General features: G+C 45.0%; 1 protein-coding gene across 2 annotated transcripts in view; it reads left to right on the top strand.

Moving 5' to 3' along the window:
- Positions 1-25,673, top strand: part of EML6 (EMAP like 6) — an 854,573-nt gene that overhangs the window by 434,397 nt on the left and 394,503 nt on the right. For both annotated transcript variants that reach the window (XM_069234186.1, XM_069234187.1), the window contains exon 11: positions 17,642-17,809. In XM_069234186.1, the coding sequence (XP_069090287.1) occupies positions 17,642-17,809 (168 nt within the window). The remainder of the gene's footprint in view (positions 1-17,641; positions 17,810-25,673) is intronic.

Below are 25,673 nucleotides of genomic sequence, written 5' to 3'. Positions count from 1 at the left end.
CTTTACGAATAGAGTTTACGATTCTATCATCATCTTTGTTCCGCCGAATTTTGAAATTCCAGGTAGCAAACAGAGGCGAAAGCGACCACCTACCACAAGAGATTCACTTTGCTCATCCAGTTGATTTTCACGACTCCTGCAGATGTGTTGCAGCGTGCAGTGTACACAAACAACAGGCGGAAAATCAAATGGTCATCAGATACTACACTAGACCTGGCAGGAAATGCCAAGCAGATGTGGTCCTTTAAACTGAACCACACAGACCTTGAGCAAACAGCACAAGCATCCTGGGACGCATTTGTAGGGGAAATTTCTGGCATCTTGGTAACAACCGTCTCAAGGCAGAAAATGTCATAGTCCTCAAGGACCTCCTTTCGGATGGTGAACAAAGGTACTTAACCGCAACCTAAACAGTGCCTTTGCCTCCTTCAGAAAGAGCCCAGAGACGAGGCCTTGAGAACGCTGGTGTCCACTTCCAGATCTGCCTACAGGGCCCACTTGTGGGCGCATCAAAGAGACACAGCAGCCGGGTTAACAGGAAAGCTACTGCATGCACTAAAGTTAAATAGGCATGCTCAGTTTTGGAGAAACATAAACAGCCTAAGTTCTGTAATGAACCTACACTCCACAATTAACATCTCTGAGTCCACCTGGTTTCAAAATCTCTCCTGCCACTTTGGCTCCCTGACTCAGGGGCCCCTAGGTGGGTGTCTTGGGCCACAGCAAAATCCTCAAGCTCAAGCCCAAAGTATTGCTCGCTTTTCTTCAGAACCATGCAGATGCCTTCAAATTCTCTCAGAAACAACGAGAAAGAGAATCATTAAGTGTCAGAGTGAGTGAGCCCCATGACCCATTAGTATCCCTGCCGCCTTGTACAAAGAGGACTCCGACATTTGGGCAAAACATCTTTCAGCATTCTACAACAGCATAGTTGCCAGCAACATCATTCCACAATCATGGAGAGGCTCAATCATCTCCCCAATTTTTAAAGGGGGCTTGAGCAAAAATCCAGCAAACTACAGACTGATTGCACTTTTAGACATTTAGTCCAAAATCTTTGCAGGGATCCTTTTGGAGGAACTTGAAACCTGGGCTGCTGACAGCAACCTGATCCCGTATAACCAAACTGGCTTCTCCAAAGGGGTAGGTACAACGGCTAATTTTATGGATGTATTGTTATTATTCAGTCAATGTCAGTGCACCAAGAAGCCCCTCCTCCTCTCTTTCATAGACTATAAACCAGCATTTGATTGTGTCGATAGAAGGAAATTATGGTATAAGCTTGCAAAATGGGGCATCCCGGCCCACCTGTTAAAAGAAATAGCCCTTCTACATACAAATACTTGGGTGAGCTTTAAATTAGGCGATGGCACTCACCTCTCCAGAGAAATTCCAGCCCCTCAGGTTCTGTGGCAGGGATGCGTGCTTGCACCTCTTTTTTTCAATCTCTTTCTGGCCTATTTACAGACAAGGATGGACAAGGTGAACTCGCATCCACCAAGATTGGGTAAACCTGCTATGGCATGCTTGATGTATGCTGATGATCTTATTCTCTTCAGCCATACCAGAATCGGACTCCAGAGGCTTTTCAATACAACGGCTGAATTTTCAGAAGAAAATGCTCTTCTCATCAACTTGGGAAAATCAAAAATCAGTTAGTAATCAGTTAGTAAGCAAACCTGTTCCGCAATTAACCGTGCATATTTTATTAAACAATTGCGCTTTTAATATTTTATTATCTTATTACTTGTGTTTATGGTTTTAATTAACTGAACACTGTTAAAACTGAAACTGACCCCTGGGTACTGCCTTTGCAACATCTGGCAATTCAGGTGGCAAAATCAGTGCCATGAACACAGGGATGGCTTGTCCCTATGGGTCTTGTGGCTTCAAACTCCTTATTTTAACATATTTTCTATTGCACTAATAGTGTGTGATATTTTATTATTCACTATTAGTGTAAAAAATAAATAAAGCCCGGTTGCTGGAATAGGACCTTCACTGGCAGTTGATTGTATGTTACATGCAAGCATGTGGGTGAAAGTGTGTTTTCCTAAGAGAGAGAGAGAGAGAGAGAGAGAGACAGCAAATGTCTGTCTGTATATATGATCATACATAACTGAACATGAGTGAAAGAGAGTGACAGTTAGTGAGATTGAGTGACTGCACGTGATTATGAGTTAATGGAAGTGAATGAGCAAGAATGTGGTAGTGTAAGAGAGAATGAATGACATTGTGTGACAATGAGTGGGTGTGACTGTGACTGAGAAAGAACGAGTGTGAATAAGTGAGAGTGAGTAGGTGCAAGTGCACCAGTCATGGTTTTCCAGTTTCAACCAAGTGCAATAGGCTTAAGTTTTTTGATCTAGGTTCTTCAATACAACACCAAGCTCTGTTTAGCCCCAAATGGATAGATAGTTCTTCTCTCTCGTGGTTTTGCTAGTAACAGTGGGTTGTTTTCTATAACAGGGATTGTACAAGCTACATGCTTTCCATGAGGACATCAACAGCATTTGGTCAAAATCCTACTGTCAATGTATCTGTCATGGTTTTCTTCAAGGCTAAATCCCTGAACCCCCCAATATTGGAATCAGAAACGTTTGCATTGGCCAACCTCCTCCATGTGTGCCTTCAAGTCTCTGCAATTTTCCATCACCTATCCACAGATCCTTATTGTTTATCTGTCACACGTTATAAAATGTGTAACAAAATCCATAAATTAAATGCCACTTGAAACAATTTCATTCAACCCCTCACATTTTCCAGTAGAAGGAATTAGCCTGTTTAAGATATCATATATGCCTTCACTGTTATAGGTAGGAGTGAGATCTAATTTAAATTGATCATATACCTCCAATGCTTTATTGTGCCAGTGCAGAAGATTGTCTGCCTCACCCTCTTGCTGAGCACGTGTAAAGGATTGCACATGTACATTTAGGCTTAGTGTTGGCCTAGAGAGCTTTTTGTGTGGTACTCAGGCAGTCTCTTAGACCTTTTGGGGATGACTGTTGGGACCTACTCAAGAGAGCAAGTAGGAATTGCTGTCCAAGGATGATCTAGGTATGTAGAATTTCTGTTGTTGATGTTTCCAGATATGGGCTGGAGCCTGATGTAGGTCTGTTGGGGGGAGGGGAGAATTGACTTGAAATTGCAAAGCAGACCATAGCCTGCTGCTGTTTTTTGCCTTCCAGGTGCTTGCCCATCATAGCACTCTTGAATTGCTTCAAACGTCTTGTTTGAAAGATGGAAAAAATGTTTTTTCTTTGTGGGGAATTGCTTATGTGCAGAGTATTGTATTCTTTCTGTCTTTGCTACACTTGGTCTATTTTCTTGGGTTTGTGCAGCTTCCTCAACTTTTTTTGGTTACAGGCTATTGAGAAGTCCTTATCAGAACAATGCAATGCAAAATCAGCCTCTTTGTTTTGTAGGTCATTTCATCCCTGAATTTGTGAGGTTAGAAGATTGTGAATTTGCAAGATGGGTGCCCTGATCTTCCTGTACACCAAGCTATCTTGAGGCGCTACTGAGGGATGGGTCAATGGCTTATTGCATCTTACTTTTCCTGTGCTATCAGAGTCCACTGGGCTTGACTTAGTAATAAATGTTTTTCATTGCTCCAGTCTTCTAATTTGTTGATTTTGGGTTACGGGCTGAGGATTTAATGGATCAAATTCTATCACCTTAGGTAATAAATTGTATGACTGGGCTTCCAGGATAGATTCTTTGGTATCTTCCTTCAGACTAACCAACCAATTGGCAAGTTTGGATGGTAATAGTTTGTTCTTCTCAATAAGGTCCATTGTCTTTAAATGTAAAGAATGGGATTTTAATAAGCCCAGGAAGACATCTGCTGTTTTAGGGCCCAGCTCTTTAGTAGTATTGAGTCTGTCTAATAAATCCAATATCGTCATTAGCTCCTCCTTTTACATGTCCAATGTGCCTGGGCCAATAGAGACATGATGGTACCCTGCATTTTCCCAATGGCACTCATTGTTTCAATAACAGAAAAGACAAATGTAGTAACATTTTAAATTTCCTTACTATCACTTTCAGTGGTAGAAATAATTTCCCTTCTACACGTAGGCACAGACGGTAAGGAAGCATCCAAGGAAACATGACCCATAGCTGGGACATCTCTTTTCTACCATACCCTTCAGATCCTGGAATACCTTAAGGGCCTTGTCAGTAATCAACATATGGTACATCAGGTACATTATATTAGGTAGACTATAATATGCAAAAAGTGCCCATTGCCAGGTCAGATTTTGAACAACCTTACATGAAGGACTAACATCCGGCTTGGCTTGAAGAATAACTTCATAGTTCTTTGAATCAGTTGATATGGGCCAGGATCAGTCTTAATTGTTATCACAAATGTGAATGCTAATATCAAATGCTTGGTTTGAGCCAGTGACAGAGAGTCATGGGGGTAGTTATGCTGACAAAGGCATTAATAGTGGTGACTCCAGTGACAATACCTAAAGAGTCAGTGGATAGTTATGAAGACCTTTCTATGCCCATATTGTCCAACTTAATGCCCAGATATATGCTAGGGCAGCTGTGCTGTGGCCCCTTGATCCCCCTTTTCTTGCTTTTTTTTGCCTCAAAGTGTTTTAAATTGCACAAACACTACAGGTCATTCAGAGCATCATATCTCTCCAGTTCTTGCTGGTGCTTGGTCTTCCCAGTTTGGCAATGTGGTAAACAAGGTCTCAAGGGATAAATTGCTCTATTGGGCCACCAGCAGCAATCAACTGTGGTTACAGGCACTAGTGCCGGCATCCTCTACCCTCCTCCAAATTGCAAGCTATGCTGCAAAGTTGCACCAATAACATCAAAGCTGAAGGAATGGATGCAGGTAACTGCAAGTCACACCATCTGCCACCTTCATCCAGTCACAGTGCCCTGTCGTGCACAGTGGTGTAACACAAATAGGTGGAGAAGAATGTGACGAAGTGCCTCATATACCTTAGGCATGCATTGGCCTTTGGTGAATTGGGGGCCTCCCTTGAAGGGTCGGGGGGGGGCACTTGAGGGTTGGCATACCCTGCACCAGAGGGGCTGCTGCGATTTGCGTTACGCCCCTTGTCGTGAGCCAGGCAACCGGACACCAACAGCTACTTGCACCTCGAACAGTGGGCTGCGGCTAGCCCCAACAAGCATGATCAATTCAAAGGGAAAGGTGTGGTAATGAGCAGTAAACGGAGACCGGAGGTAGAGGGTCCAAGAGAATGCCGCAGAAGCAGAGAGAGTGGCATGAGCATGCTAGTGGTGTAACATTAGCCCCTGCGGAGCGAGGGGTCCCCGAGCACCAGTGGGCCCCCTCTGGCACAGTGCACGGGCAACAGGCCCCGAACTGAGTGCTCCTGACTGGGTCAGGAGTGTAGGGGCCACCCTCCATGTAGTTTGAAGTTGGGGCTCCTCAAGTTCGGTTATGCCACTGAAGCACGCTTGGTGGATTCCACAATACATAGTTACAGTTGGTATTTGGAAATGAAGTGCAGCAGGAAAAGAGCATTATACCAGATTTGTGAACGACTTACAAAATGAGGAGAAGAAAAAGTTCAAGATAACATTTAGGATGGAAGTCATCTGGGTAAGACATGAGTTGTGGGGTTAAGAGATAATAGAAGAAATGGAAATAAGATGGAAAGAATAAAGTGTTTGAGAAGGTAATGGGGTAGTGTACATAAGAACATAGAAGGAATATAAAGTGGCTAAAGAATCACAGATTGATGTAGAAAGGCAACAGATTGCTGCATAAAGGCACTAGAGATTTAAACAGTAGAAAGAATGTGTGTAAATGGAAATGCAGAAGAGACAAGTATAACAGTATGTGAGGTGAAATTGCTGACCTTCTGTTTTGACCCATATTCTGACTGCTAGGTCTGAGATGGAAAACTGGCCTCTAAAAACTACCTGACTGTGTGCTTGGTCGAGCAGTTCAAGGCCTGGTTCGAGGGAGGTAGTATGAATGATGAGTAACAGAGTTAACATTGTCAATACAATCTCTATAAAGATGGCACATCTAGAGGGGACCATAGCTTGGGATTGATGGAGTAGGCAGCAGAAAAAGAGAGCTCTGAGTGTCTCTACCTCACCCAGCCCCATCATGCTACCCAGAACCCCAAAACCAAAATAATGCATCCACAGTCCCCTGAAGTGGTGAGTACATGCAAACAGCGCTGACCGGGGCTACGAAAGAAGCAGCGCGGAAGCACTGAGAGCGGCCTCGCACCCGCACGCTTCGGCCTAAGATGGCAGACCAGAGAACCAATTATCTGGCCTGACCCATCGAACCTTACCGGCCCTATTGGTGACCAAGAGCTGTGTGCTGGGCCACCCCTTTTCGCCTCCGTGAGGCGCGGAAACTCAGGTTTATTGGAGCACCGAGGTTTGGCGGCCTGGTGCACAGGGCAGCCCAGAGGCCAGTTGAGAGTACAAGCAGATGCCTACCTGGCTTTGCTCGGGAGGTAAGGGCACAGCCTGAAGAGCAGCAGCAGACTACAGAGGCGCTGCAACACTGAGACAGAGAATAGTCCTGGAGAGGGGCACCTATGGGAAGGTGGCAAGAGAAGCAATTACCTCCTACTGGCAGCGAATCCATACCAGCCTGGGACCACAAGGGGGGCAGCAGAGTGCACTGAAGGCCGGGCCAACTATCCGGAGACTCAGCAGTGCCCGGGTGGGGGCCTGAAGTGCAGGCAACCATAAGACTCTACAATAGAGGCGATAAGCATGCAGGAAAGCACCAACTAGGCCACATAGCACTATATCAGACTGAGACAGCTGGCGATTGGGGTGGTGTACTCTCCTTTCCCCCTGACAACTCTAGTAGGCCTGCCCGAGGAACATTGCTGATTGACCCACCTGCCCTTGGGGCCTCCACCACCCTACAGGAGTCTCACATACTGATCCCATTGGAGGGCCCCTGCATCACCACGTGATGAAGAGGTCCAGGAGGCAGGTTGAGAAGGGCTGCCTCCTTCCCCAGCAGGTGGCGCCCTCCCCCTCACCGAATGGACCAGACACAGATCGGGAGAACCCCTCCAGTGAGAGGCAATAGTCGGTCCCCTCCTCTCCACACCATTGCGAGCGGGAGAGCACTGAGTGGAAAAGTGGGGACGACTGGTGCACTCCCATGAAACCCCTGCATAGACCTGTTTTGGTGGTCCCAGGTACGCGGGAGACAGGGACGAGATGCATATAAAGGTCCTGGATCACAGCCAGTTTGCCTGCTCAATACGAGGCAGTGCCACACCCCTGGGCAAGATTGAAAATATGTCAGGTGGTACAGCTCCTCCTGAGGGACTACCTGGAGTTTCCTATGACAGCTCAACGTACCACACCCTTCCTGTCCACCTAGATGAGAGAACACATCATGGGCAAAGCAGTGAGAAAGCGAGGCTGCAAGCTTAATGACGAACGAACGGGGATAATCCAATGCAAATGTGGCATGGATGCACCTACCCAGAACCTGCCCTGGGCCCACCTGGGCACCTCACGCTCCAGGACATCCTGCAGGCCATAACAGCCTCTGGCGAGGCCCTCAAAACCAAAATTGATTCCTTATTGGGGGACCTGGGACTACTCAGAGATGATCATCACCCACTGACAGAAAGGTTCACTGCAACAGATAGAAAACTTATGGACGTCTCCCCTGCATTAGCTGCAATGAACAAAAACTCACCACCATGGACTCCAAGATCCATACTCTTAGAGCTAGGAGCCGAAAATCTGGAGAACAGATCCCGCCAGAACAATATTCGCGTGGTGGGATTACTGGAATGGATCGCAGTAACCAATTTACCTAGAGACCTGGATTAAAACAGAGCTGTAGGACAGCCTCTCCCACTTCTTCACTCTTGAAAAGCCCACAGGGTACCTGCACGGGCGCTTGCTCTGGGAGCACCCCACCAACCAGTGATAACCAGAGTATTATTCTAAAAGCACCGATACTATATACTGGGCCAAGCACACTGAAAAGGTGATATCGTGGTGAACATTTCTAAGGTGTACATCTACCCAGATTTCTCCCCTGAGGTTTAGCAACGGCATGCCACGTTTCAAGGGGCTAAACAGATGTTGTGGCAACTGGGATCACCATATGGAATGATCTTTCCGGTGAGGCTAAGGGTGGTTACTGCTGAAGGTAGCTGTTACTTCAACTCCCAGCAGGAGGTCTGGGAAAGGCTAGGCCTCCATCCACAGCCGAGCCCAAGTGGCGAACGTAACTTGCAAAAACAAATCACAGACCCAAGAAAGGTTGCATTAGAAGCCTCTCCAAATCGGCCATTCCAATTTAGGAAGATGCACAGCTGAAAAGAAGACTAGCGACGGAGACGCTGGCCTCTTAGTGGCTCTGGCACAGCCCCGTCGTCTCCGCTGACTGAAGGGCCTGCAGACGACTCTAAACTCGACAGCCTTCCCAGGGATTACGAAGCTTCCAGCCTGCAGTTATCCCACGTTAGACCTGGCACATCAGATGACATTACTTGACTGCTGTGACACCAGAGCGCAGGACCCCGGAGAGAAGCATGGAGCTGAGTTAACACTTAATGAAAGTTAGGGGATAAGTATGAGGAGACTTGATGGTCACCCCTGTGACAATGGGGAATACCACATCTATTGAGAGTGCTGGATGGGAGGCCTCAGGGTGGGGTGCTTCTCACCTCCTTAACTGCCCTGATTGTTGTATAATCTGTAGGAACCCGGCAGATGAAGCTTGTTTCATGTTTGGATGAGGGGTCAAACCCTATTTGTCCTGGGGACGGGGAGACGGGCTAAAGTTAGGTTCAGTTATAGTTAGGAACTAGAGAGTTCACAGCCACACATGCGCCATACCTGCAGTTCTCACTGGATGCCCAAATCAATGTCGGTGTGAGGTTAAGGGAGTGAGCTCTACTGTACCAAATATTCGGCTTGTGCCAGGTGGGTACTAATCTACGTAAGAGCAGGAGTAACCTTCCAACTAATCAAACATCCTGACGGCATATATTTTCTCATAATGGGTACATTGGAGGGGCGGGACATTATCATAACTAATATCTACGCACCCATTCTGATCAGAGGTCCTTTCTAGCATGCCTATCAGGCACTTTAGCTCCATACATCTCACACTTGACACTGATCAGAGGGGACTTTAATTGTGTGGTAGACCCACACATGGATAGATCTCTTCCCCCCTTGCCTGACTCACCAACGCTTAAAATGGCCAGAGCATTTTCAGACTGGCAGACACAATGGGGGCTGGTAGGCGCCTGGAGACAAACACATCCACAGACACAGGATTACATAGACTGCATGTGAGACTGGACACATTCCTTTGCACCAGATGTGCATAGTCAGATCCCCCATTCGGATTATCTGGCCCGCACGATCTCTGATCATAACCCAATCGTACTGCATCTCAATTGGAATCAGCCTCCAGCCCGGTTCCCCTCATGGCAGTTAAAACCAGAGTCTCTAGAGGACCAGGCCTTTAGAGAACAGAACCGAACCAAACATAATAGTGCAGTACATTGAGACATTGCCGGGTCAGCTGCCTCCCTCCAAATGGAATGGGATGCATTCAAGACAGTGATATGGGGACACTGTATGGCTTCCTCTATATGAACCAAGGGGGCCTTACTGAGTGAAATTTTGACAGCAGAGTCGTCCATTCGGGATCTTGAGAAGCACCGTTCTAATCATCCTGACTTACACTAGACCCTTCTAGGACAGAGGGAAGAGGTGTCAGTCTGAGTCGAGAGACTGCCTGCTTCGACTAACGGGCTATATGGAACGCATGCATGCTGAGCGGGACCAAGCAGGCACATTGTTGGCCTGGGTGGCCAACAAAGCACGGGACCCCTATATTAAAGGTGGAGACAGATGGGGGAGATTACATTTATAGTCAGGAAGGGACTAACAACTGTTTTTATCAATATTATTCAAAGCTTTATGAAAGTTCAATACAGCATGAGGGCACATGGGTCAGTGGCTTTTGAACCTGTCCCTGGAGGTGGCTGCAGAGCTTGTGAGGGGGGGGGGGGCGCTGCGGAAATTCCCACACAGAAGATTAAAGTAGAAATCAAAGCACTAAAGAGAGGCTAGACCCTGGGGATGGACAGCCTTCCGGCTGAATTCTATGTCACCTACTCTAACGAACTAGCTCCTAAACTGAAGGCCCTGTATAATGCTGCCAGGGCCTCAGAGACCCTACCGCTCCCAATGATAGAGGCAGTAATTATTCCCTTGTTAAAGCTATGAAGCCCAGCAGACGACCAAACGGCATACAGACCACTATCCATGCTGGACATGAATTATAAAATCCTGAGCCGGATTATGCCCACTAGGCTCCTCCCATACATGAAGAAGCTTGTCCACACTGATCAAGCCGAAACACAGCGTGTCTTTTGGCCCTTTTGGAGACAGGAGAGAATGACCCAACCACAGTGGCGCTGTGGAGTCCGAGAAGGCATTTGATAGCCTGAACTGGGGGTATCTGCACGAAGAATTGCACCATATGCAACTTGAGCAGAACTTCCTGAAATGGACCAGATTGCCCTATACTAATCACATGGGACGCGTTAGAACGGACTACACTATCTCTGACAGCTACGGGGTGTCACGGGGCCCCTGCCAGGGATGTCCTTTGTCCCCCCTGCTTTTTTCCCCCAGCCATGGAGCCTCTGGCAGCTGGGGCTCGCACTGGGTATTTCCAGGGCCTCATGGTCGGTGTGCATTGGCATGGAATCTCCCTATGCGCAGACGACCTATTAGTCTTCTTTCAGAAGACACCAGCGGACTTAGACAGGGACAGGACAATGCTGGGCACTTTGGCTCCTTATTGGGCTTCTAGCAAACTGTCAGAAAACTAGTCTTTTCACCCTAGTAGCAGAAGGGCGCCCCCCTGAAGAGCTCCAGCAGCTTCAATGGGAGCCCAGATGTCTGCCCTATTTGGGTGTTAAAATTTACCATGATCGATTAGAGGTAATAGAAGGGAATGTTGGAGTAGCGATTCGATCTCTGAGATCATGCATGGACTTTTGGAAAATGCTTCCGTTATCAGTCATTGGCAGAATAGCTTTATTGAAAATGATAGTGCTACCTCAGCTTCTATATTTCTTTGGGGCGCTCCTCATTTTGATCTGTCGGACATTATTAAGGGATCTTGATACCTTGGTTACTGCCTTCATCTGGGAATCGGGCCGTCGCAGGGTCACCCTCACCACCTTGAGGCGTCCAACACTGGAGGGCAGCCTGGCAGCGCCGGACTTTGAATCGTACTATTTAGCAGCGCAGCTCCAGTGGCTGGTGGCTTGCAGGCGAATACCATAATGAGAAGTGGGTACCTTTGTGCCATCTCAAAGGGAGCTCATGCAAGTACTGCTCCAAGGGAAACAATAACCGGACCCGTGGACCTCAGAGTGGTCACACAATGTTGGAGACACTGCCTGTGAAAAACACATACCAAAGACCCTTACTCACCAGATTTGCCATTCACTATGGTGATGGAGCTCCTGAACGGCAGAGACTGAAGAGCCCTGAGAGACTGGGTGGCCAAGGGGGTGACCACTGTCGATAATCTCTATTGCACCAGGGAACTCCTTCCCTTCAAGGAATTTTGGGCGGAATTCGACCTGCCCCAGGGGCACTTCTTGTTACATAGAGTAATTTCAGCAAGGATCAGAAAACATTGTCAAAATGGCACTGGTGAACCTCCACCACATGATAGTTGTTGATATATAGCCCTTTACTCTGGCGCCTTCAAAATGGTAACAGGCCTTTATAGAGCCATAGGAGTAGATATGTTCCATACCCTAGAGAGACTGAGGAACTGATGGGGAGTAGACTTGGCTATCCCGATAGATGAGAAGGATTGGGACATGATAATGAACAGATTCACCAAAGTGTCAAGGAATGCTCTTTTTAAGCCTATACATTTCTACATTCTGCACTGAGCCTACCTCACACTAGTGTGCCTCCATAAACATTTCCAGGTGGCCGACACGGCATGTCCACGGTGTGAAGAGCCTTGCGCGCATCTGCTTCACATGATGTGGTCGTCCCCGTGGTTGAGGTGAGTATTGGAGGGAGGTTACTGGGCTGCCTACAAACATTTTAGTAAAAGAGATTCCTCGCACCCTGCCACTGTCTTCTGGGCTGGTTTCCTCATAATTCTAAGTCTAAAACCACCAGCAAATTCCAGGACCTTGCTTTTATCTTAGCCGAAGGAGAAATCATCCGGTGTTGGAAATCTTCCAGGTGTCCTAGGGCACTTAGATGACAAAGGACTAGAGAAGTGGGTGAGCTGCCATGGGAAGGCTACAACTGAGGGCGGCAGCCCGCAGCATTTTGACCAGGGAAACAGCACAAGCTTGGGAGGCTTTGGTAGTCATTCTCCGAGACCCAAACAGCTTCCCGACAACTTCCTCCCAAGAAGATGTTCCCGCACAAGCTTCCCACTGAACTGATATAGGTCAGACATGGCCTCCTCAAGGATCCTAGCTATTAGTATGACACCCATCCTCAGAATATGCATGGTAATAACACACACCTGAAAGGCTCCAGAGAGAAGGGATATTCACCACACTCACTGACTAGTTGGCTGACTCCAAGTAGGGGGAGCGAGGGGGGAAATAGGACTACAGTAATATGTGTTGTTTTACCTTGCTTTTTCAGAAGTTGCACTCCTGCTTATCAGTAACTCAAAACAATTGGCACTGACTTAAATGAGTAACTGTGTGAATTGTCTGAAAATGCTGTATAAAACTTATTAGTTTTTTTTTTTTATTAAATGACATGTCTAGCCTGAGATGGCACTTACACAAAGGATAACACATTTAATTTATATATCCAATAAATACTAAAGCAAACAGTAAGAAACTGTACATTAGATGAAACTCAAACATTAATACTGAACAGCAAAGTTACCCTCCATAGTTATTGTTCACACACTCCATAATGGTTGTGTCCACTGTGCTGTCCATAATCAGCTATCAGCAAAGAAGAAGGATTGAGATCCTTAATTAAGAGCAAAATTGATCAATGTTATTGTATTGAAGGGAATATGGCTAGGGCAAAACTGATCAATGTTATTGCATTGAAGGGGATATGGCTACCGATTTTCTGTCCTAAACTGATGACTGCCATTGTGCTGTTTGTGATCACTAAGCTGATGGTAAACTACTGTTCCCTAAGCATTGTGATCATTTCCCACATGAGGTACTGTTATCCTTTGCCTGGTGATCTGGATAACAATCTACCTTCCAAAAGAGATAGCTCTTCTAGTACTTTTTCTGATCACTAATCAACCCAACAAAGCACTTGATGTACCATAATGTAAATCTTGTTAAAACTGTAAAACATGTTTTCGGCTTGGTTCCCATTTTTCACATCTGAGGTTGTATTCAATATTTTGATAAGAAAGGCTTGATCTGACTCCCTGTATGTGGATAAGGTTTCACTATACTTTAAAAAAAAAAAAATCTTGCAGATGTAGTCAAACTGGGCTTTGTCCCTCTTATGCAAAAGAGAATTGTAATTCTAAGACTAAGTATAGCACAAAGGATTTTGAAAGTACAACCTTAAGCTGTGGATCGGTCTAGGTAAGCCAATCAGGTTTTAGATATTGGGCTGTTCAGGGTGACTAAGAGATGCTTCTTGAAGCAGCAAATCTGTGTGGTTTAGCTGAGCCAATGCATACTTGACAATAGAAGTGGCTTGTAGAGCAGGGATAGCAAAACAGGGAGATTCAGTCCTCTTCCAGTTTCTGGCGTGGAAGAGAGTATTCAGATTTCTTCGAACTCTTCAACAGTGTGGTCTGATCTGTTGTGGGCATCTTCAATGGACTTAGTCACCCCAGCAGCAACTAGTGAGGAATTTGGAATTATACTGCTGAACATGTGCTAGCTTTTAATTCCCAAATCAGAAATGTTGTATCCTACAACTAACCGACTCTGAGAAGATTGTGAAAAACACTTTCTTCACGGCTTCTGTTCACTTAGGCATTTCTCTCCCTAAGGCTGGGCTATCCAAATGCAATAAACCTTGATGTTCCCAAGAGAAGCATCTTCAAATGATTGAAAATATGTTTACTTGCCTCATCCTTAGACCCCTCTGGTGAAAACACCATGCCACCACAATTCCCTGCACTGGCTCCCAGTGGCTAACTTTAGAGTTTTTAAGCATTCGACATCTGTTGCGAGGTGATTCACAATCTAAGGGCCTGATGTATAGTCTGGTGAATGGGGTTACTCCATCACAAACATGACGAATATCACGTCCGTCGTATTACGATTCCATAATATCCTATGGTTATTGTAATAGAGCGGACGGGATAGCCGTCACGTTTGTGACAGAGTAACCCATCAACCAAACTCTAAATCAAGCCCTAAGTCTAGTCAAATTTCAGAAATATCATCCGACTTCTGTACTTCATTCCAATTTCTCAAACCTCCTGACTGTATTTCATTTTCAGAGAGTGAGAATAGGAGTTAGAGCTTTCTCAGTTATAATAACTCAAAAGTTGAACCAATTTACTCATTAAGTAAGAAAATTCCTAAATCTTTTCACCGCCAGAAAGGCTCTGAAAGCATAGCTATTTAATTTGGTAGCAGTAATTAACACCATGTGTTTTTCCCTTCTTACTGAATCCTCCTGATATATTTGCATTGCCACAATACATCAGTGAGGTCTGTCTGTGCTTTATAAATGCAAATTTATTAATTCCGCTCTTTCAGCGGGCTGTGTCTCGGATGCAAGCAAGATTGTGGAAACGGTCAGACTGTCCAGAAGAAATTCAAATTGGCCCTTAGTTCTAATCCAAAGTAAATGGGCAGCAGCAAGAGTTGAAGTAGCACTGCGTCAAAGTTTACATAGGGCAGTTGGGCGGCAACCACTGTCAATGATATAGTGCATCTGTCAACAAACCATGTGTGCTTTCCCTGATGAATATATGTGCCTTGGCTCAGTCCCTAAGCCCTTGCTTGCACAGCGCTGTGGAACTTATCACCTGGGTTTGCAGTATAGAAATAGTATAGAAATACAAATGCATATATACAATTCTACACATACACTGACAATGTATTCTAAAAAATCCAACCTGTAAACCTTGGGCTTTTTTGCCCCCTTGTTGTAAAGTGTAGATGTTGGTGAGCAATGCAGGCTTTTCCTGCTGTCAGTAAGCTGTGGAGGACATGGTGGCTCTTTGACACTGCAAACCGGAACCGGCGGAGGCGCTGCAGTGGCAGGAAACTATCTGTATAGCACCCAGGCAGCACTTCTTTGCAGAAGGATGAAGATGTGTGGGATGGGCTGACCTTGTTGTTTTCTGTGCGCAGTGTCCACCCTCCGTATTCCATGCAACTTCTTCATAAGAAGATGTTTGCAGCCACCTAAGGGTATGCCTCGTCACAGGTGAGTCCAATATTTCCTAAATGATGGTGCTATGTTTTATTTTCTTTAAAAAACAGATTCTAATTTCCCACACCTTGGTTACCATATCCCCAATCGGTATTCGTTTCCCAATCATCCTAATGATTGCAAACATCTTCATACATTAACGAAAATAAGATTATATAGCTCCATGTTATCACAGGCCTCTTAACTTTACTCGGTTGTGCAACAGACATCTCCACAGTGGTTGCAGCGACACATCAAGAACTAACTAAAGATTCCTATTTGACAGGGCCTGGGTAAGTTTGTTGGACAGTGAACTCCACCAAACTTTTAAAGTTAGGGGCATAGTGGCCCGGGGAATACCAATAGTGTTTTGGGCGGATTAGAGTTTCCGTCTGGGCTCAAACATATTCAGAAAGGGAAAAAATAGAAGTGAACATCAGGGCCAAAATAAGTATTTAAGTTCTTCAGAGTCCCCTGGGATTTTGTGTGCTTGAAACCATTATTTTTTTTGAATGAGTTTTTACATTTTGACAGTGCATTAGACTATGTTATTAGTTTGGCACAGAGGCATGGTCTGCTTTACTCAAGTTGGAAGACCATAGGTGTTCTACTTCAGGCATGGGGCTGTATAGCCTGACATAAAGTAGGAGGCATAGCAGTGGCCCCAGCCTCATCTCTAACTTTTATGATTATGTAACAGGCAGGGGTTAGATCAGTGAGTTTTCTGATCCCACCTCTGCCTGTTGCATGATGGGAAGAGTTGAAGTGGAAGCTCCACTCTCCCTGTCCCCTAGAGCGATGTTTGGTCTCACAGTGCCCAAGGAGATTGAGAGCTACAGCGGGCAACTCTCACCTCCAGGGACACCAAAAGACTTAGAAATACATAGCTAGGCATCGATTAACCTCAGCTTTCTCCTACCACTACCAAATTTTGTTGACTCAAGGCAGAGGATGGCGTGACTCAAGGCTGGAGGACCGTCGTGCTCTGTGGAGTGGAGTGAGCGGTGTACCTGCACTTGGTGAAAATAGAAAGCTGATGATTTAGGATCAACAATGTATGGGGCTTATGTCCCATGATGATAACAGTCTTACGTGTGGAGGAATTGAGCTGATTTATCAAAAATTAACTTTATGTATTTCATGATGAAATGCCTGTAATTTCAGAAAGTGTCAAACATGTTCCGGATAATATGGCTGCCTTTCTTTAAATTATTTAAAGATGATATTTCAGCGATTGTTTATTTCGGAGATTTATTGCTGATTGTGCCAGATGGTTTTTACTGCTATGTTTGTTATTTCATAAATTACTTGAATTCATTTCATCATGGTTTTAAAAAAAATATCACGACTGATGGTGAGCCCTGACCATGTAAGATTGACCCTGGGATCGCTGTTATTCAGTAGTAAAATTGCTGAAGGAGCCTTTTTCAATTATCTAACACTTCTGTCTGCTACCTGTGAGTGGGAGATTTTTCTAACTTGATTAAGTTACCTTGTTCACTGTATCCTTTGCATGCATAACCTCGTTCATAAGTTATCACCGAGAATCAACTTAAACGTTCAGGGATGGGGAAATGAAGTAATGAAAGAACGTGCATAACCAGATTTTCTTAGCTGCCTATAATAAATATAACTCTTCTCCCAACATAATGTTGAAAAATCCACTGTTTGGCCACAATTTTTCGAAGTTTACTTAGGAACTGTGAGTCTTAATACTGTTGGTTAGGCCTGCCTGGCACACACAAAAAAATTGAATATTTCAATAGCACGCCTACTGGCTTATTAGCCAGTTTAATTCAAAGTTGTGCTGTAAAATGTACTTTATTACCCTCCCCTTGCTCCCCCAAAACATCGTACATGACATTAGCCTTGTTTCATTCGAGGTGGGAATCTGTCCACCACAGCTTCTAAGTTCACCAGGTGCCACTGTGAGACAGAACTGTGTTCTTCTAGCTGTGGTTCTTGAGAACCCGAGAGGTCAGTTTGCAGCTCTTCTGTCAGATATTCCAAATTGGTCATTTCCAATAGAATAACCATACAGGCATACGTGTTAATTGTTCAAAAGCTGAGCCTCAAGAATGTTTTCACATATTCCAAATAGAGCAGTTTTGCAGGGAATGAAAGCTAATTTAGTAAGAATGATTCTAAGACGATTTAAAATGTACTAGACATCAGGTGTTATGTTTATGCACATATCATTCTACAGGTTCGAAGAGTACTCTTAACATGCTGATGTTTAACTTATCTTTTTTAGGAGCAAAATTTCGAAAATATGTGGGTCATTCTGCGCACGTCACCAATGTCCGCTGGTCACATGACTTTCAGTGGGTGTTGAGCACCGGAGGAGCTGATCACTCCGTTTTTCAGTGGCGGTTTGTTCCCGAAGGTGCTACAAACGACATCATTGAAACAGCACCACGTGGTAAAACTTACTTTCTAGAATATTGTTGTTCTAATTTATTTCTGCATGATTTTACCAGGGTTTGTCCCAAAACCAAAAACATAAGAACCCTTCCAACGGTTTCTAGGCTTAAAGGGTAGTGATCTCCGCCACATATTAGATGTGTGAATAAGGTGCCTTAAATCTTCTAGCCTCACAATCATAGAGCGATTTAACTTAACCTGTTTGATATGTGGCAAGCGTGCTTATAGGTGTAATAACCCTTAATATGACATGTAACTGAAATGAGTGCTACGACTGCAAAAGGATATGTACAGATTAAAATCAGCCTAATGATCGTGAACTTACAGAAAGATTCCTAAAGCTTTTTTTCATGACTGAGGGGGTTATTACAATTTTGGAGGAGGTGTTAATCCGTCCCAAAAGTGACGGTAAAGTGACGGATATACCACCGGCCGTATTACGAGACCATTATATCCTATGGAACTCGTAATACGGCTGGTGGTATATCCGTCACTTTACCGTCACTTTTGGGACGGATTAACACCTCCTCCAAAGTTGTAATAACCCCCTAAGTGTCTCTTACTCTTAGAAATGCGTAGGAGATATTAATAATATGGTATTCCAAGATAGAAGTACTAACATCAATGGCCTATGATGGTAGCGGTCACCTCCCCATAGAAATCCTCCTGTGCACCCGTACAGTGCTTGACTGATGGATACGTTGCAATGGGTGGGGTCTTACATTGACATAGGCTTCCCACCCCTCTTTATTTCTGCATTCAGTCCGTCTGGAAAAGAATGGACTTTCTTATCTCCAGTTAAATCCAGAAGTGCAGTCCTTGACCAGCTGCACGTCTGTTCTGTTGCTACAAGGATGTCAAATAATATCTTCTACCACTGAAGGTATTGTACCGTCAGAGTGGGAGCAAGACCTTCTATTACTAGTGCACTCACATACTTCACCTACATTGATTTATTCAATGGAGGTCCCATCAATTCATTGCATACAAGAATTCACACTTTGTATAAAAAATTACAGTATTTGATATAACCATTGCAACAAAATGAATACTTGCAATAAATAGCATCAGTTGACAATATAGTTGCACTAAATGTAGTCCAAGATATTGATATGTCTTAACTGTAAAAACTGACGAGCAATAAAAAAACAGCCACTCACCATATAAAGAAATGTCCTCTTCCTTACCGTAAGTAGCCGGCCTTGCCGAGATCGTTGCACCTTGCTCTCCAATAGGGCTGAGGAGGATATTTTGATTTGGCAAAGGCTATAACCAAAGGCCAGGCAGATTTACAATGCAGTAAAGAATCTTCATTTTGTGAAACCTGCCGATTTAAAAGTCGGTGCCAACCATTTTGTGCAAAGCAGAAGATGTGAGCTAAATAAAAGGAAATGACAAACCGACTCCGTTGTGTCATTGCAGAAGTATAGTCAGATCCAGACTTTACACTGGAGTCTTGTTGGAGTACAGCACGCGATCCCATTCCAAAAGACTGGTTAGATATTTCTCTCCTGGACAAAACACACCAGCTCTCCGTCTCTTATTTTTAGGCCTCGCCTGAGACTGTGCATGCATTGTTGCTTGTGATGCTCTTTTGTTCTGGAAAAAAAACTAAAAAAGGGCTTTGAGCACGCCAATTACTTACCATTGATGGACTTCACCGTCACTCTCATGTTCTCTGTTCTCATTGGTAAGTGGCAGCTCTGCTGAGCTACTTGCATTTTGCCATCTCGATATAGACTGCTTAGGGAGTATTTTCGTTTCACCTTCCTTAGATTTGACACACAATGTATGAAAATTGCATATTTTCTGTGTTTAACACCTAACTTTGGCAGCAATAATGCTACTGACTCATGCTCACGTCAAGGTCTCCAGCTGCCATAACCAAAAAAGCGCTATTGACGCGGCCAGCGCTGGCCGCACCTTAGTTCTTTTTTTGGTAATTTCTGTTTTTTAGTAGTTCTATAGCACCTTATGTGCCCCCACCTGTACCAATAGTCAATTTTGATTTTCCTCAGAAATGGAATGCACCATATTTTGTCCTGCAGTAGACTGTAATATCTCCTTGTACTGTGGTCGGCAGTCACCCTCCTCGTAAGCATGTGTATCTTTGCAGCTGCCGGTCTGATAGTGGCTTTCCCTTCTGATACCAACAAGCATTGGCAAAGCCAATAGGTCTCACCTTTACGAGCTCTATTGGTCTTCACATATTTTTTTAACAATGTTGCACAGCATGGCTGCAGTGCAACATGGATGCAAGTAAAGAAAAAAGCACTTGACGCAGCCAGTGTTGATTGCATCACAGTACTTTTATTTTTTACTTTTAGGCATGGTGCACAGCTGCCGTCCTGCTGTGCTACTGTGCAGCATGGGTAAAACAAATGTGAAAACGTTTTATAGTATTGTATTTGCAATAGCTCAATTAATTACTTGCAAGAGATTTGTAAACTAGAAAAACTCATTTTTGCTTTAGGATGTGTTACTGTGCAACATGACTAAAAAATTAGACAAAGCCAATAGATCTTGTATAGGTACGACCTATTGGCTTTGCTAATGTTTGTTTATAATTACTATTCAAAATCGCTTCTAAACAAGAACTGACCATAAATCTTGCAAACCCCTAATGACTTTCTGTTCACTTTCTAAAGCTTTGCATAATCAAAAACAGTCGCTATTAGACACCATGGTCCTGGTCTGTTTTCCTTATTTACATCCATCCCAGTCTTTCAACAAAAACAATGTTAAAGTGTCCCATGCATTATGCTGTAATGTACAATGTTATTCTGGTTTTTGTTGCATGTCGTATTTTGCCAGAACTTGCCAAAGGGCATGGTTGGCTCATGTCTTGTGTGACTAGGACTCTCAAAATGCTACATCCCTTTGTTGGTCTGGTATGTTTCTCTTTATGGCTTATTTACTTTTCAGCACTTATTTCCTAAGTTTAGAAATGTTATCAGACTGCATTTGGCGGGGTCCCTGGGCAGACAGGTGCTTCTCCAGTATTTTATCTTTCATAGATTCAGATGCTTGAATCCTCTGTGTCGTCATGGTGGGAGTCCCACTGTAACAGTAATAAAAAAGCAGTGCTAAAACATAAGCTTTAGGAATCACATTGAGAACAGCAGCAATGGCAAGCCAATTCACATTGTTTCAATGCATCCAAATTTCAACCAATCAGAGTAGATACCCTGAAGCACTCATCCCTTGCAGACCCACCATACCTCAGATTTCTTACCGCACGTCGTATGTTAGAGAGTCTCCCTGAGCTCTGCTCAGTCACAGTATTATTCATCGCAACTTTTGACCTATCAGCTCTTCAAACTATTCCTTGGCCTTCGAGAAACATCAGAGGTGGGGGTCTTGGGGATTATTTCCCTGTTTGTTTTCACCATGTCGGAGGGATCTAAAAAAACAGGCCTTGAAAATCCTATGTGAAGCTAAGACTCTTTTCTGAGGACCCACACAAAGAATCTCTTGTATTTCCTCAGGACCCACACAAAGAATCTCTTGTATTTCCTTTACCATTACCACAAATCTAAGGAGTGCAAGCAGTGTTGAACTTTCTCAGACGAAACCCTTAAAGACGTGAGGCCGGGCTCCTTCCGGGCTGTAGAGGAAGAAAGTTTAATCTGACTCAGACTCTGAAGTTGAGGCTCTGGGGCACTCTTTCACAAGGAAGTGCAAAAATAAGGGCTGATCCTCATGTCATAAAGAATCAAAAAAAAAAAAGAAAAAACATTAGCAGGCTTGCTCAGCGGCCACAGGATATTGCGAGGATGGGGCCGGAAACTAGGTACCCCAGGGGCACGCTCGAGGGCCAAAAGACCGGGATCGACCACGTCAGTCCGGCTATCCAAACACAGAGGAGAGCATCGGGAGGCAGAGCAGAAGACGAAGAGGAGAAAAATGCAAGGAACAGAGAAGAGGAGGGAAAAATACTCGAGGGAGACGAGACAAGGGAGAGAATGCCAAAGAGACCGGATACCAAAGAAGGAGACGCGTGCGATGAAGTAAGAACAAGCGAGGCGAACATAGCAATGGGAGAGAGACGAGCCACGAGAAGAGACGAGGAAGCCTGCCATGTCCCTGGAGGGATGTGGCTCATGCAGGTACGCACCTGCATACATAATCCTACCAAGTATTTGTGGAGGAAGGGAGGACAGACTGAGGGAGAAAGAGAGAGAGACTTAATATTGAGAAAAGGTTTGTTTTTTTTCAAAGCCTTGGGCACCATCAAAATTGGGCTCCACATTTCACCTGCACCAGTTTCTACCAACTTACAGGAAGATATAATATCATCAGAGTTGAGCACTATCCTTCACTATATTTAAAGGATATTTTTCTGCACAGGCTTTTCTCTTTTTTTTTTTTTAACTTTTCTTTTTCCAGTCTTTCCTTTCCTCTTTCTCCCCACCTCTCTATTATTATGTTGTTTTTTAAACAGGAGAACAAGGTCCATTTACCTTTTTTCTTTCACTTCTGTTCTCTGCTCCGGGAATCCGGCCTGTGGTGGAAACTACCTTCTGAGATCCATGAGACAACACCTAATGGAGAAAAGAGAGAGAACAAAATAAAGAAAGCCATAGACAAGAACAGAAAGAGTAAAAGACAACAGAAAGAGGCAAAGAAGAATGACTAAACAAGAAACTTAAAAATTAAAACTGAGCTCCACATATAAAAACCAAATAAATAATACCATCTTTATACCATAAAGTGTGATCGGGTCCAGTCTTTTATCCATCTAGATATAGCAGCGAAGAAGAACCCACTACATTGGTGTCAGAAGTGGGCTATTAGAAGTCCTTTAAAAAAATTAACTGGAAGGATGGAAGGAAAGCCCTCTTTAGAAGACATGATCCAACAACTGGCTGAAGGACAACAACATTTACAATTGGTTTGGGAGGAACAACAGCGAGAAGCCCAGAGTGACTGTGAGACATTACAAAATGCCTTGAAGAGCCAAGCCACTATAATAGCCAATAATTTATTGGTAAACGAAATAGCGCTACAGAAGTGTAGATGGGTGCCGTACCCCGCGTCTACACTTACCTGCGAAGGGCACCGTCCGCGTGCCTGGTCTGATCCCGTTCCGCGTCTCCCAGGAGACGCATGGAGGCGGGACGCTCTTTCGACCCCGGATTTCCGGGTCGCGGCAGAAGAAGTAGAGAAGACGGACGACTGACAGGGAGGAGAGGAGACTGGAAGGAAAACACGAGAGGAGGAGACGCGCGGGAACAGAACGCGGAACAGAGGAACACCGAGAAAGAGACAACCAGACCGAGCCACGGAGCCGGGAGAGACCAGAAGGACGGCAACAAACCCCGCCACGACCCAGGAGCGTTGTGGCTCTTCAAGGTACGGTCCCTGTTAAAGGGACATCGGGAAAAGGGGACAAGAGGACGTGAGGGCACAGAGGGAGAGTTGAAAGAGGAAGGGAGCACCAGGAAGGGACTAGGGGAGGAGGGCAGTTTTTCTTAAGCACTGGGAGCCTGGACAAGTCATTGACCGTACCCCTTTTGCACCAGCCTCACTTAAAGAATACTGCACCCTCCCTTATGCCTGCACTAACCTGAGACACCAACCCTAGTGTTTCCTGTTCTTCACCCTCCCACTCGTATACTAACAACAGAGTAAACCCCATTTCTTACCACTTACCTGGCCATGTCCTTTTGTTTTCCGAGTCCCGCGGAGAGGAGCCGAGAAGACGTAGTCCGAAGACCTCACCCCCTAGGAAAGACAGAACATTAAGGATTCATAGAACAGCAAGACCTTTACAGAAGCACCTCCAAGACTCAAAAAGACGCGGACAGACGACAACAATATTGTTATCCTCATTAACACCCTTCCCCAATTAAATAAATAAAAAAATACAATTTATTTTTCCCTTTGGGAACTCACTTAAAATATGGGTCAGAGTCCTCTGTATCGCCTCGCCTTCCACAGTGGTGTCAGAAGTGGGATAGGCTCCCCAGGCGGTACAGAAGCGTCATCATCATGGAAGAAAAACCCACATTGGAGGACATGATAAAACAATTAGCGGAGGGGCAACGCCACCTACAATTGGTATGGGAGGCACAACAGAGGGAGGCCAGAGAAGATCAAGAGGCCCTCCAAGCCGCCCTAAAAAGCCAAGCCACCATAAAGGCTAATAACCAACTGGTGCACGAAACCGCCCTTCAGAAGCTGACTGACACTATTGCCGCCAGCAAGGTACATCCCAACGTGCCCAGTTCGGTGCTACAAAAATACCAAGAGGGTGAGGATCCTGACTCATTCTTTACAAACTTTGAAAGAGTGGCCTCATCCGCCCAGTGGCCTGAAGACCGTTGGGGCCAATATATTGCCCCCCTCTTAACAGGCACCCTCCAAACTGCCTATCAGGCTGCAAATCCTGGTGGCTCTACCCCTTACTCCGACATTAAGAAGAGTATCCTCGAGAGAGTGGGACATGATACCGAATACTATCGGATGAAATTCCGAAAAGTGAAGTGGGGACATAACGAGGATCCGCGAACATTTTATTTCAAGGTTAAGGACTTAGGACTTAAGTGGTTAGGTCCCTTAGGAACTAACCGCAAGGATGTGATAAAGGCCATCATTTTGGAACAATACTTAGACTCCCTTCCTGGAAGCACCCGTAATTGGATAAGACAGCATCCCAAGTTCGATACTGAACTGGCAGTCGACTTAGCTTGCACCTACCATCGGTCCGTGGATATCAAAAGCCCAGTTCCCAGACCTTTGAGTAAAGTACCCATGGCCCCCCCCCCCAGTATCCCACCAGACGAGTCATTGAGGAACCTGGACCCTCCAGGACTGGGGAACGGAGCCCCATGCAACAACCCCAATGTTTCAGTTGTGGTGAATGGGGCCACATAGCAAGAGGATGCCCAAAGAAAAACGAGGGGACTGAACCTATGGAAATAGGAGTCACTCGAGGGAGGGTTTTGTGTATTGGTAAGGGAGATAAAACATTTAAACTCACTCTAAAGATAAACGGGCAACCAGTAAAAGCCCTGATTGACTCCGGGTGTAGTCAATCGGTAATACGCAAAAATATGATACAACCAGTGAATCCTACTACAAAACAGTGGGTCACGATCTGCTGCATCCAAGGAGACAGGGCCAACTACCCCCTAGAACTGGTAGAAATAGAATGGGGCGCATACCGAGACTACCTTCCCATGGGCATAATGGATCATCTAATAGAGGAATGCGTTATTGGCACCGATTATATGAGATTTTTTGAGCTTTTAGAACAAACGCGAAAGGCCGAACCCACTGATGACTGGTGGGTGGATGCCCCGTTTGTTACCACACCCATTGATGGTCCCCCAGAACGTAGAAAACTAACCCGAAAAGAAAAGAGAGTAGAAAAAAGAAAATACGCCCTATACAAGACACAAAGGAACCCAGAGAAAACAGTAGCCAGTATCGACAGTGCCCCGGTTTCTTTTAGAGTAAGTCAACGAGAGGATCCCACCCTTGTGTATGCCTGGAAGAATGTCAAAAGCGACTCCACCGGGGAGGTAGGTCCACATTTCCTAGTCCAAAAGAATCTCCTATATAGGGTTACCTTAACGGCACAAGGAGAGAAAAAGCAATTAGTGGTCCCAGAAGCTTACCGGACTCAGATGTTCTTCCTAGCCCATAATCAACCAGGAGGGGGTCATTACGGCCGAGAAAAAACTGAAGAATATTTATTAAGACGTTTTTATTGGCCTGGGGTCTATGCTCATATTCGTAAATATTGTGCACAGTGTCCCAGATGTCAGTTAGTTGAACCAGGTGCAGTGAGGAGAGCCCCTCTTTATCCCCTACCTGTTATAGACATTCCTTTTAGACGCGTGGGGATGGATTTG

Source organism: Pleurodeles waltl, chromosome 5 (genome assembly GCF_031143425.1).
Source record: "Pleurodeles waltl isolate 20211129_DDA chromosome 5, aPleWal1.hap1.20221129, whole genome shotgun sequence".
Taxonomy (NCBI): Eukaryota; Metazoa; Chordata; class Amphibia; order Caudata; family Salamandridae; genus Pleurodeles; species Pleurodeles waltl.
The sequence above is the reverse complement of the archived record's forward strand: the minus strand, read 5'-3'. Positions and strand labels throughout refer to the sequence as shown.